At 44.4% G+C, this 14,387-nt stretch overlaps 1 protein-coding gene across 1 annotated transcript in view; it reads right to left on the bottom strand.

The window, feature by feature from the left end:
* Positions 1–6,587: 6,587 nt before the first annotated feature.
* The window catches only part of MERTK (MER proto-oncogene, tyrosine kinase), a 109,012-nt gene continuing 101,212 nt past the window's right edge, over positions 6,588–14,387 (bottom strand). The window contains exon 19 of the mRNA XM_039231672.1: positions 6,588–7,687. Coding sequence (XP_039087603.1) covers positions 7,174–7,687 — 514 coding nt within the window. The 3' untranslated portion in view covers positions 6,588–7,173. The remainder of the gene's footprint in view (positions 7,688–14,387) is intronic.

Genomic DNA, 14,387 nt, shown 5'->3' with positions numbered 1-14,387 from the left:
GTTTCTCCACATCCTCGCCAGCATCTAGAGTGGCTAAAATGAGCAAATCAGAGAACTCTAGATGTTTTCTTTCCTTTTTAAAAATTAGGTTGTCAGGGCGCCTGGGTGGCTTAGTCGGTTAAGCGTCCGACTTTCACTTAGGTCATGATCTCGCGGTTCTTGGGTTTCAGCCCCGCATCGGGCTCTGTGCTGACTGCCAGCTCAGAGCCTGGAGCCTGTTTCAGAGTCTGTGACTCTCTCTCTCTCTGACCCTCCCCTGCTCATGCTGTATCTCTCTCTCCTAGAAAAAAAAAATTAGGTTGTCTTTTTATTGTTGAGTTGTAAGAATTATTTCTATTTCTAGATATAAGTCCCCTTTTATCCAGCATAATGATCTTTGTCTTTTCAATCAGAATATTTAATCCATTCACATTAGTGAACTACTTATCACTGGCTAAACAAGAAACATTGTGAATACAGGGCAGACTTGTAAATTTCTTGAACTTGGAATGTGTTCTCCAGGCTGCACACAAATCAATACACAAAAGGTGGAGGATTTATTGGCTCAAGATGTCCAAATACAACACTGACCAAAGGCTTGCTTATTACTAAGCCATGTTGACTCAGAGGTGACCTCTTAAAAGCCAGGCTTAAAAATGAAAACAAGAATAATTTTTAAAAAGTAAATAAGCAGAGACATCAGTGGTCAAACACAGCAGGAGAAACACAGTCTGCAGGATTAATTCAGGCAAGACACTAAAACACAAGAACAAAAACAACAAATAAGAAAACAAACGGCGGGGGGTGGGGCACCTGGGTGGCTCAGTCGGTTAAGCGCCCTACTTCGGCTCAGGTCATGATCTCATGGATTGTGGGTTCGAGCTCCGCATCGGGCTCTGTGCTGACAGCCAGCTCAGAGCCTGGAGCCTCCTTCAGATTCTGTATCTCTCTCTTAACCTCCCCTGCTCACGCTGTGTCTCTCTCTCTCTCAGAAATAAATAAAAACATTAAAAAAAAAAGAAAACAAAAAGGGGCATCTGGCTGGCTCAGTTGGAGAAGCATGTTACTCTTCATCTTGGGATTGTGGGTTTGAGGCCTCCATTGGGTGCAGAGATTACTTAAATAAATAAAACATTAAAAAAAAAAGGAAAGAAAACAAACAGTGACAACAATCACTTCTGGAAGGAGGGACAAATTAGAATCTATAGTTGTTATAATATATGATCTGAAATAGCCAGCTTCAGAAAAAATATGTGAAACATGCAAATGAACAAGAAAGTTAGCTCATACATAGGGAAAAAAAGTAGAAATTGTCCCTGAAGAGACCCAGATAAAAAAATTTAGCAGATACTTTATTATTTTAAAAAGCATCTATTTAGATATATGTTCAAAGAATTAAAGAAAACTATATTTTAAAATGTTTAACTCAAAATAAAATAGAGAATATGAACAACGAAATACAAGTTATTAAAAGAGCCAAATGGCACTTCTGGAATTAAAAGTAGAATTACGGAGGGGTGCCTCACTGGCCCGGTCTACAGAGCATGTGACCTTTGATCTCAGAGTCATCGTGAGTTCGAGCCCCACATTGGGGGTAGAGTTTACTTAAATAAAATAAGGGGCACCTAAGTGGCTCGGTCACTTAAGCCTCCAATTTCAGCTCACATCATGATCTCAATGGTTAGTGAGTTCAAGCCTCATAATGGGTACTGTGCTGACAGCAGGAGTCAGCAGCCTGTTTCAGGTTCTGTGTCTCCCTCTCTCTTTCTGCCCCTCCCCTGCTCACACTCTGTCTCTCTCTCTCTAAAAATAAATAACAAACAAACAAACATTTAAAATTTTTAAAAATAAAATAAAGACTCCAGTTATTGAGATGAAAAACATTCTAGAAGGACTCAACAGCAGATGTGAGCCTGGGAAAGAAAGAATCAGCAAATTTGAAGATAGATCATTAGAGATACTCTAATCTGAAGCATAGAAAGAAAAAGATTTAGAGAACTGCAAATTTATGTAACAAGAAATTATTTTCTATCTTTGGAGAAACAATGTTAAAAGAGGCCATCAGGACTCATGGTATTAAAGAAGCCCCCTATGTTCCTTTGAACTGCTCAGAACATTGGTGGTATAATGGAATTTTGTTTTTCAAACTCCAATGCATGGCCCTTTAATGTTAAGTTTTATGGGGCAAGGCCTTAGAGCCTGCTTCCAGGGAAAGCACTTGCTTTCTAGTTCTGAGGTTTGTTTAGAGCCTAAACAACATCTGCAGGGTTGGCTTCAACAAAATGTGCAAGTCAGAGCATTCTGAGGAATATTCTTTAAAAGAAAGTATTCATTTGAAGCCATGTGTTCCCTCCGCTGAACTGTTATCAAGACAGCAAGGCTGTTCTTTGCAAATCCCAATGTCCAGAAAAAGGGCCTTCTTCTCAGTGAGTATTAGTAAATGGATGAATTTCTTACATGTGTCCTCACAGGATGTTTGTTTGAAAACACTGTCTTGGGTAGAATTTATAACTGTGCGGTTTCAATAAATTCACTAATTAATTTGAGCTTCTTATATCATTGAGGTAGGAAGCGTTAATATATATAGAACTCTCAAGTTGGTCTTTGAAATATCTATACATGGAATCCCGTTTCAAAGGAAGATATTGTACATGAAAATATTCTGAAGTAGTGGTCTTTGGGTTACAGCTTCTAGAAATAATCATTACATTTAAATACAATTAAGTTTAGCAATTTAGACATGCTTAAGTGAAATAGATGATGGGAAGTTTTACTTCTGTTCTGGGAGCTTTAAAAGAGAAAAGATAAAATCTACATATAGAAACACTGGGCATTGCTGAAATGTTTGTTAACGAAAATGAAACTTCCCATTTTTCCTGCTTGTCATCCAAGGTAACTAAATGTCTTTAGAGAAGTTAAGTTGCTGTCATAGCTGGTTTATTTTGGGGCCAATTATTTTCCCATTGACTCAGCAGAAGTTCCTACTTGTTTTTGCCATTGACCAGAAGTCACAAAGGTCTTAACTTTCATGAATCAGGATTAGTCTGGCCACAGTTATTCTGATTTGCAAGATAAGAGACTGTGGTTTGGCTTATTTCCTGAGCAGGAACTTCTGCTTGGTCTAGGGTCATGGAGGCTGAGAGGAGTCTCTCCATCCCTGGAGGGCACTTGGACCCACCTCAGGTCCCCAAATCTAGTCCATAAGGCCACTACTGCTTGCCATCACTCATATATAGGGAGGGGTGGGCTCTGAGGCTCACAAGTAACCAAATTCCAGGATGAGATGGACAGAAGAGGAACCTCCTGGCATCAGGACGTAGGGAGTTGCCTTTGAGCCCAAGAGCCACTCGAGGTGAGGGATGATGGCCAGTTTCCTTCACTCTACCAACTTCCCCAACTGTGTGCATCCCTGGCAGTGATGAAATTATTTTATTTTTCAGTTAGTTTGTGTCATTTTGGGAGGAGTTGATAACATCGTTAGAGAAAAGATTTCTAATATGACAAATGGTGAGTTTGTACTGCATAAAAAATGAAATTAGGAGACGCTTCTAATTGGGGAAAGCCTCTAATAAGCATAGAGTTATTTCAAAGACCTTGCTTTCTCCCCTTCCTACATCATCACCTAGGGGTTGCAGAGAAGGTGCTGCTTGCTATCCAGGAGAGCCGAGTGACCTGCCCAGACCATTCAAGGAGTGCTCATACCACTAGGTCCCTTCCAGCCTTAGTCACTGGCTGTGTGGCCCAGCTCATGAGGTTCTTTTTTTTTCTTTTAATTTTTGAGAGAGAGAGAAAGAGAGAAAGAAAGAAAGTACAAGTGGGGCAGGGGCAGAGAGAGAGGGAGACAGAATCTGAAGCAGGCTCTAGGCTCTGAGCTGTCAGCAGAGCCCAACCCAGGCTTGAACCCATGACCTGGGCTGAAGTCGGACGCTTAACCAACTGATCCACCCAGGCACTCCTCAGCTCATGAGGTTCTGATCTTCACTTCTCCCTACTCAGAAAGAAAGAAAAAGAAAGAAAGAAAGAAAGAAAGAAAGAAAGAAAGAAAGAAAGAAAGAAAGAAAGAAAGAAAGAAGGAAAGAAAGGAAAGAAAGAAAGAAAAGAAAGAAAGAAAGAAAGAAAAGAAAGAAAAGAAAGACAGAAAGAAAGACAGAAAGAAAGAAAGACAGACAGAAAGAAAGACAGAAAGAAAGACAGAAAGAAAGAAAGACAGACAGAAAGAAAGAAAGAAAGAAAGAAAGAAAGAAAGAAAGAAAGAAAGAAAAGCCAGGAAAAGGAAAGGATAGAAAGGAAGGGAAGGCAGAGGAAGGAGGGGTGGAGGGAGGAAGGCAAGAAAAAACCCTCACAAGGCAGAGTTTGTCCCAACCTGTAGGTCACCAGTATTTCTGGTATTTGTTTATTTGTCTTGCCCTCTTGACCTCCCCAGCCCTGTCCCAGCTGGCTGAAGACAATGACCCGATTTGTTTCTCTCTGTTTTCTCTCCCCTCCTTTTGCCCATCAAGAGCCACTTTACAAAAGTAATTTCAGTTTATACAAAAGAGAATTTAAAAGGCTATTTTTAGTTCATGCTCAGGAGGCAGTACAAGAGTTTCCTAATGATTGGGTCCTCTGAAAGTTAGTTCTTTGAGAACTTTCAAACATTCCAATGTGGCTCATAAGAACCACAGTGGTTCCAAAGTTCTCAGCGAGGAGACTGAAATGTCTGAATGATGGTGGTTAGTTTCCTTCCCCTCTTGGGTAAAGGAAGCTGGGAGGGGAAGGTGTTGTCCATCACATGCCATTTAATCAAGGACCTGGTGCACCATTGTGGGTTGGATGAAGTGAGTTTCCCTGCTGTGTTTGTTGATGTCTGAAGAAAAACCAGAAGCCACAGCTTGCCCACATCTCTGTGCTCTTCTGTAGCAGAACCGATCCAGGCTTCTCAGCCCTTCTCAAGCCACATGGCATATACGGAGCAAAGTGGACAGGATTTGGGGGGAGAGGGCTGTGCAATTTGATGAGCTATTTATTATATATTTGTTTACACTATACAATTAAAGATAGAGATATGAAACACTAAGTATATTAATTTAGTTATTTCATATTCAATTTATATGAAACTTCCAAGTAACAGTTTTTCAATTTGCTTCATTATCTTATGGATGTGGACATAACCTTTCTGCATTGGGGTTTTACTTTTTATCGAACTAGCCAGTCAGTTCCTGATCAAGAACTTAATGATGAACTATTCACATTCTTTCTTTTTTTTAATTTTTTAATGTTTTATTTATTTTTGAGAGAGAGAGATAGAGATAACGTGAGCAGGGGAGGGTCAGAGAGAGAGGGAGACACAGAATCCGAAGCAGGCTCCATGCTCTGAGCTAGCTGTCAGCACAGAGCCCGACGTGGGGCTCGAACCCACACACTGTGAGATCATGACCTGAGCCAAAGTTGGACGCTTAACCAACTTAGCCACCCAGGCGCCCTTCACATTCTTGATAGTCAACATCAACAAGAAACTTTCTTTGCACAAGTAGGTCATAAAAATTTTATTGATATTTTAAACAACCATTCCACATTTCTAACAATAGAAATTATCTCTATAGGCTCTCACAGCCTCTTTTTTTTTTTCCTCTTTCACTGACAAAATATAATGCTGGCATTTTCTATAACAATGCAGATCCTTTTCAAACCCTCAGAACTTTTTTGTGTAGAGCATTTCACAGGAACAGTGAAGCTGGCTCCCGTTGGCGACTGTGGCTCCTGGTTTGGCAGCGGGGACAAGGACCCAGGCTGGACCCAGTGCACGCGCTGAGCCTTAACTGCTGTGGCTTGGGTGAGGCCGCTCACAACTGGGGAGCAACAGGCCTGAGGGACCCGTGCTCCCACGGCATCAGTCTTCTGCCTTCCCTAGCGGAGGGAGTTAAGTTCTCCTTGCCTCAGCCTGCCCATCTGTGAAATGGAGATAATAGAAGTGCCTACCAGCCGGGGTTGTTATCAGGATTAAATGAGTCCTGTGTGTGGCCACAATGTGCTGCCTGTGTGTTTCTTCGCTAAAATGAAAAGGTCAAGAGGCTCTGAAGCAAACCCCCCAACCACATGCAGAGTCAGCCGGAATCAGATTACTTGGTTCTCAAATTCTGGCTCCACCCTCTCTAGTTGTGAGCCATCACATGGTGCTTGACGCTTCCAGCCTAGGTTTCCTGGTCCATAGATGATAATGGCATTGCTACCTATGGCAGCGCTATCCAGATTAAATGGGGCAGCTCACATAAAGTGTTCAAAACATAGCAAGTGTTCAACCAACAACCGCTGTCATGACAGAGAACAGCCAGGCTGTGAGCTCAGAGATACTGAACTCTGAGCCTGTTCCTTGCCCACTGCCCGGGTCCACCTCCTACAAGTTGTGACTCCCAAACGGAAAAGCGTGTTACCTGTCAGATTCTCTTCTACAAGTTAGTTTCAATCTTTCCACTCAGATTGTGCTTGTCAATCCTTTAATATATTTTGTTCTTTACCTTTGGACGCTGGAGTGGTTTGTCCATATCTTTCCAGAACAATGCCACAATCGGTCAATGCAATTGCATCAAGGGCCAGCCATTAAGGGAATTTCTTTGCAGAGGCATGGAGGCCGCTGGTCGGTCACCACTGTCTTTCCAAATAAGTATGACACATCCTTCCTCATTCAGATTTTATTAGGAAATCACATCAAAGAATTAATCAGTTATAAAACTTTAAATATTAAATAAATCAGTATCAAATAGATGATTCACGTACGAATATCAGATTTTTCATAAGACCAAAAGTGAAGCCAAATACAGCATTCCATTTTACAAATATTTTTACATTTAATAGTCATGGCAAAGGACTTTAAAAAAACAATACTGACTGTGCAAATGTTCACATCAAGGAACAGCGGTAGAGATGAGGCTGTTAAAGCTTAAATCTTAGATCTGCAAGGTAAGCAACATGAAATAAGTCATCTTTTATTAAAATAGATCTTTGTCTCTTTCCATCATATACATATAAATGTATTTCTTCTTTAAATAAATATATATCATGTATTTTTAATGATGACTTACTTGACAACATTCACCTGGTGCTTTTGGGCCACGGCACTGGGTTGGTAAGGAAGACAAATCCTAAAAACATGGAACGTTCAGAGATTCTCCTAAAGCAGAAGAATTTCCTTGAGTTGGGAATGTCTCTCAGGTCGCCTCATATGAGGACTTCTGAGTCTTCTGAGGAGTCGTCGGCAAATAAAAGTCCATCTGGTGATGGGCTCCCCGAGGGCAAGGTGCTGGAATGGGACCAGGAGACTCCATTTTTTACAAGTTTGTCCTCCGGTACAACACAGTCCTTTCCCGCCGTCCCTGACGTCGGGGCGGCAGAAGCTAGATCTCCCCACTCCTCACTGCCCCCGTTTAGGATGTACCTTTCTTCCTGAGGTTTGCTCTCATGAACTTCAGCTGTGACCACACTGACAGCAGCACTGGGAGTACAAGAACCAATGATAGAGTCAAGATCAATGTTCATGTCTAGCTGAGCAAGTGCAGGGCCCTCTCCAGGGTCCTCACAGCTCGCGGGAAACTGTGTGTTGATGTAAATGACATCAGCTTTGTCCTGAACTTCAGGCAAACTTTCCAAGAGTTTCTCTAGCTGCAGCCTCAGCACAGAAAAGGTAGGTCGGTCCAAGGGCTCAGCTCTCCAGCAAGAATGCATTATTTCATACCTACAAGTACAGAAGAGTGAGTTGTTTCCTGGCCTGGCACCCAGAGAGAGGTCTTAGTGCGATCCACACCATGTTTTCGCCTATTCTTTGGTTTTGTCACATTTTAATCCACACTAATTCTACTTTTGGGAAATCACTGAGGTTTTTCCTTGTGGCATAGTATTTACCCCACATTTATAAATGTGCCATGGGTATGTAATAATTGATTCTCTGGCTCCAGGAATACAGAACATACGTGGCAATTATATCGAACGTTGCAAAGTAGAAGCATTTCAGGTCTTTCCTTCATTCTAGAGGTTGCCAAACTACATGGTTCCATGGACCAAGTCCAGCCCACTGTCTGCTTTGTAGATAAGGTTGTATGGGAACACAGCTACCTTTATTCATTTACATATTTACAACTCTGCCACAGAGGCAGAGCTGAGTAGTTGCTACAGAAACCATACGGCCTGCAAAACTGAAAGTATCTGTTATTTGGCACTTTACAGAAACAGCGTGCTGACCCCAGTTCCATACCATCAAATTGGGTTTGTAACCAGGAGGCCTGAGTTAGAAGAGCCCTGGAGCAAGGGCTAAAGAAGCCAGGGGGTGGGAGAGGGGAAGGTCAAGAAGGATGTGTGCCTCACCGGGCTGGGTATTATGTGTGTATCGCTACACTTAATCTTCTCAACAGCTGTGTCATTGTTGCTTTGCAAGAAAAACGAGAGTGGACTCAGGGGTGTTACAGATGCCACGGCTGCAGGCAGCAGGGGCGGTACAGGGACCAGCCTCCAGCTGGGCAATTCCTACTCCCACGTGCTCATGAGCCCTCTGCTGTGTTCTATACAGTCGAATCTCTGTGGTTTCTTCATTTCCAGGGTCTCATATAACTAAGAATTACAGTGGAGGGGCATTTACATGAGTGCAACAAAACACAGAGATGACTGAATGAGGAACCCCTGGCCGGAGGTGAAGAGGGAGTTATACCATCATTTCATTTTGATTCTTTCCTGTTTTGAGAAATTCATATTCTCGTCTCTAGGTAACAAAACAACCCAAATTTAAATCATCTGACACATGTAGTTGATGCGATCTTGTGAACATAAATATGTAATTTCCAGGGCACCTGGGTGGCTTAGTCGGTTAAGCGACTGACTTCGGCACAGGTCATGATTTCACGGTTCATGAGTTCAAGCCCCGTGCCAGGCTCTATGCTGACAGCTCAGAGCCTGGAGCCTGCTTCAGATTCTGTGTCTCCCTCTCTCTCTCTAAATAAATAAACATTAGAGCACCTGGGTGGCTCAGTCTGTTAAGTGGCCAACTTCAGCTCAGGTCATGATCTCTTGGCTCATGAGTTTGGCCCTGCATTGGACTCTGTGCTGACAGCTCGGAGCCTGGAGCCTGCTTTGGATTCTGTGTCTCCCTCTCTCTGCCCCTCTCCCACTCATGGTCAGTCTCCCTCTCTCTCTCTCTCTCAAAAATAAACATTAAAAATAAAAAATAAAATAAAATAAACATTAAAAAATTTTTAAATGCAAATCCCATATTTACATTGAACAGGTAATGTAGATCCTTTGCCTAATCCTACTGGCCTGTGGTACTTCCCAGACAGGCGCAGATCTCATTTATGTAGGCGTTGAACATCATCTTTCATTTGTTTCCTTTTTCAGCCTCCATCAGGGGCTGGCTATGAAAATAGGACAGTAAGGTCACAGCAGGGGCACATTCCTCTGATAATCCTGGTCCTCACTTGGGTCCTGAGGCTTAGGAGTGCTTTATACTCTCCCTGTTTTACCTTCAACAGCTGGTCACTTAGACTAGGCAAACAGTTTTTGTTTCCACTTTTGAGGTTTTTATGGTATAAATCAATTTGTACAACTTCCTTTTCCCCCCGACAAAGCCTTGATTGTTGACACTCTGAGATGCGCTTTCAGGAATTCTGTTACTGGACACACACTCTCCTTTCTATTACTTCACCAAGATGCTGTGTTATTTAATTTATTTTCAGTTATTCCAGGTCTTAGGAGAAAACATTTTAATAATCTATCATTTTTTCATGTAGCAAAGTAACAATATCACTTTGAAATTTATTATTTGTTTTTACTTTCAGTACTTTGTGAAATACCTAAAAATATGACTATGGCTTTTACAGACACATGAGCATGTATATGGCCTAAGCTGCTCCCCTGAAAGGGTGATGCCATATTATGGGACAAGGAGAGGAGGGAGAAAACCTTTGCCTAGAGAGTAACAGGGGGCTGTGATGTTTAGAAATTTCAATTTTGTGGATGGAAAGAAAAAAATAGGTGTGGTAGCTGCCTTTGTCAATGGTCATTTTTGTTTCTTGGCTGAGATTTTATAAAAGAGATAACTCCTATCGGGTTGCCAGGGGCTGAGGCAGGGGAGAAGGGGGAGTTGTTTCATGGGTATAGATTTTGAATTTCATCAGATGAGAAGAGTCTTAGAGATGGATACAACAACGTGAATGCCCTGAACGCTACTGAACTGCACACTCACAAGTGGTTATGTTATGCGAATTTTACCACTATTTTAAAAAGGAGTTTACAAAGATGCAATCATGCACATTTATTAAATTTATCAATGTCTGAATTCACCGATATGGGTCAAGCACCTGCTCTGTCCCTGGCTCTGAGGCTGGCGGAGCACAGTGTTTCCAGTCTGCTCAGGGAAACGATGCTCCTAAGGGGGGAGTACCTGAGCAGCATGTGTCTCTACCACACTGAGCCACGGTCTGATCCCAGCTCTGGCAGCCAGCCAACCCCCATCTCTCCCATCTCTCTCCTGCTCAGGGCGTTGGCTGCATCAGGTAGAAGCAAAGGGGCTGACTGATCAGGAAGTAAAGTAGGGTTTCTGAGAGGGAGAAGGTGGGTGTGAGCCGGAGTCCTTGGAGGACGTGAGCGGCAGGTATGAGTCAGGGCTGGCTCTTTGCCTGCTGTCATTCTGGGCCCTGGGAGGTGGGGGTCGGGGTGGTCAGGTGTGGAAAGAATGAGGTGGTGCAGTGACAGCGGCAGGTACGCCTTGGGCAATGAGAGTCCCTGATGCTCGGCGGCTGCAGCTTCAGGGCTGCTGACGTGGATGACACCTCAGCAAGTGCCGGCTGTGTATAGGGCTAACGGGCTGAGACCCTCCGATGTCGCTCGATCAACAGCAGCTCTGTGGAGGGGAAATGCATTCCCACTCACAGATAGGGCTACCGAGGCTTGGAGAGGAGAGGGACCCACTGAAGTCACGCTGTCATTGGCAGCTTCAAGTCTGTCCAACCCCAGTGCCCCGTTCTTGTCCATGACGACCTGCTAAAAATAGTAAATGCCGACCTTTTGCTTCTGTTCACTACTCTATGGCCATCCTGTGAAGTACCTGTATAGACAATAACTTGCTCAATCAGCACAACCCTACCCCGCAGGTACTAGTATCCCCATTTTACAGACGAGGAAACTAACAGGGTGATACTTGGCCCCGGGATAAGGGTGAAGCTACAGCCCAACTCAAGGAGTGTCTAGCACCACTGACCATGTTCTTAACCATTCAGCCACCCTGCCTGCCATGGGTCTGATGTTTGTCCTATGGGCAATGGGGAACCCCAGATGTTTAGGGCATTCCATAACTAATTTCAGAAAGATCAGTTTGGTTACTACCCAAAGGATATGTTAGGATTCTACGGGTAAGGAGAAAAACGAGACAGGAGACAGAAGGGCCTGCGCTATCCCACAGGAAACAATGACCCTCACCCACTCATCCTAACATACACTGAGATGTCACTGTGCCACTGTGTCCACATGTGTGCTGAGGAAGAGGAAGTAGGTGGCCCCAGGCCCTGGCCAGTACTGGCTTTCCATGGTTTGATGGTATGAGGGGTAATGGGGAAGGGGGGCTCTGAAGGATATCAGATGGGATAAAGAAAGAACAAGGTGGCTCCCAGGTGTCACACTGGAAGACGAGGGGAATCAGTGTAAGTGCCACGAACCATACTGGTCAGCTGGTAGGGGGTGTCCTGGGGGCTGCTGCTGGGGGACCATGAGCTCAGCTAAGGAAATGTCCCACACGGGCAACAGGAGCATCACAAAGAGTGGCCTCTTGGGCGATGGGGAGCAGGGCTTGGTCATTCACAGGTGGGAGTGATGCTGTAGGAAGAGGTGGTCCTCACGGGACAGGATCGGAGGGCAGGGCACAAAGTGCACTCTGTTATGTACATTGTTATCTTTCTCAGAGTTGAGTTTAAAAAGACCAAGGGGCAATGAGACAGGAGATGAGGAGTGAGCTCATCTCAACTAAGGTTAGACAGCAAACACGGAGATGCTCAGAAGTCTCTGTCTCATTTTTTTTTTTTAATTTTTTTTAAAAATATTTTTATTTATTTCTAGGAGAGAGAGAGACAGTGTGAGCAGGGGAGGGTCAGAGAGAGAGGGAATCACAGACTGAAACAGGCTCCAGGCTCTGAGCTGGCAGTCAGCACAGAGCCCGACGCAGGGCTCGAACCCACGAACCGCGAGATCATGACCTAAGCGAAAGTCGGACGCTTAACCGACTAAGCCACCCAGGCGCCCCATTCTCTGTCTTATTTTTAAAAGAAGATGTGCAGATATGTAAACACAGAGGCCTCTTCAGGAGACACCGTCCTCCAGCCTCCAGATGCAAGAGGGGACGTGGCAAGAAGATTTACCAGAGAACCCGCAAGCCCACAGCGTGGGGACCATGGAGCCGTCTGCTTTGCCTGACTTTCCTGACATGCAGCGTGTAGGACTCTTTCCCCTGAAAGTTCTCACAAAAGGGGTGCCTGGGTGGCTCAGTTGGTCGAGTGTCTGACTGCAGCTCAGGTCATGGTCTTGTGGTTCGTGAGTTCAAGGCTCACGTTGGCTCACTGCTGTACAGCACAGAGCCTGCTTGGGACCCTCTGTCCCTCTCTCTTTGCCCCTCCCCAACTTGCACTCTCTCTCGTTCAAAAATAAATAAACATTAACAAAAAAAAGTTCTAGGGGGCACCTGGGTGGTTCAGTAAATTAAGCATCTGGTTTTGGTTCAAGTCATAATCTCACAGTTCGTGGGTTCCAGCCACACATCAGGCTCTGTGCTGATGGCTCAGAGCCTGGAGCTGTTTCACATTCTGTGTCTCTCTCTCTCAAAATTAAATAAACATTTTTTAAAAATTAAAAAAAAAAAGATAAAGAAACCTTTCCACAGAAAAGCAGCTCAGCATTCTCCGTTTGGCTCTACATGAAACCTCTCAAAACCTCCATGTGACACTGCTTAGACCTTGCTAAGACCCCAGATAATCACTGCAAATACCAACTTCTTTTGAAGCACAAGCAAAGCTAAGAAAGACATGGCAACAAAACTCTTCATTCAGTATTGTTTGGTTGAAACTGCTTCCCATTTTCTGAAGCAAACATTTCATTAACGTGCTCCCTTTAAACACTACCACCAAACCGCGAATCTAATTAGGATTTCACGATATTTCTTTTTTTTAAATTTTAAATGTTTTTATTTATTTCTGAGAGAGAGAGAGAGAGAGACAATGTGAGCAGGGGAGGGTCAGAGAGAGAGGGAGACACAGAATCCGAAGCAGACTCCAGGCTCCGAGCTAGCTGTCAGCACAGAGCCCGACGCGGGGCTCGAACCCACGAACTGTGAGATCATGACCTGAGCCAAAGTTGGAAGCTTAACCGACTGAGCCACCCAGGTACCCCAGATTTCATGATATTTCTAAGTGCTTATATTTTTTTGTGTCTGTTCTTAACGTTATTATGTTTACAACCACAATAACCACCACCACCAAGCAGGGTGAGGCTCTGATCAATAAAGTTTCCTTTTGTTTGTCTTGGAAGGGATCTGGGAGGCCTGCATGCAGACTGACCTGGGCTGTCTTACTGCGTTGAGGACGCAGGGCCAGAGCATATGTGTGTGTGTGTCGGGACGGGGCAGGGGGAGACAGGGGATGGGGAGATGTCCTGGGAGGTACCTAACACATGCCCCCTCACATCAGTGCCCCATCATGGTGTTCATGACGGAGCAGTGTGCAGGCCTATGGTCCTGAAACGTTCTTGCCAACCACAGTGAAAATGCCCTCTCTGAGCCTATGACCCCTGTTATGTTGGGAAGAGACTCCGCATCAGGAAGGTTTGGATCACCAAGCTAGAGGCAGTGCCCTAAGAAATTACATTTACAGGGTCAGCAAGGTATCTGGGGGGCATCAATCTGTAATGATGCTCCTAATAATTGGTACCATTATGAGACACTCCCACAGGCTGAGCATTCCACTCAATATCTTCTTTAACTTTTCTTTCCAATCCCCCTCTAAAGAATATGTGACTCTACTCTTTTTTTGAGACTGATAATGAGGCACAGAGAGGTCACGTCCGTTGTGACAGCCACACAGTGTCTGGTTGGGAGGCAGTGGCCTGTCTCTGACTGCAAATCCTGGGCCTCTTCCCATACTGCCCACCCTGAAGAGAGAGGGCCTGTCAGGACAGGTGTGCACTGCGGTCTGCATGTTGGAGCCAGGGCCCCTCACACCTGATGGAGCAGGGCGGTCTCCCAGGGTGGGTTTTATTTTATTACGAGACAGAGAATGAGTGGGGGAGGGGCAGAGAGGGAGGGAGACCCAGGATCCAAAGCAGGGTCCAAGCTCTGAGCTGACAGCACAGAGCCCAATGTGGGGTTTGAACCCACGAGCCACGAGATCATGACCTGAGCCAAAGATGGA

This window comes from Hyaena hyaena, unplaced genomic scaffold (genome assembly GCF_003009895.1).
Source record: "Hyaena hyaena isolate Hyena2069 unplaced genomic scaffold, ASM300989v1 scaffold_57, whole genome shotgun sequence".
Taxonomy (NCBI): domain Eukaryota; kingdom Metazoa; phylum Chordata; class Mammalia; order Carnivora; family Hyaenidae; genus Hyaena; species Hyaena hyaena.
This window is presented reverse-complemented; position numbering and strand designations above follow the sequence as displayed.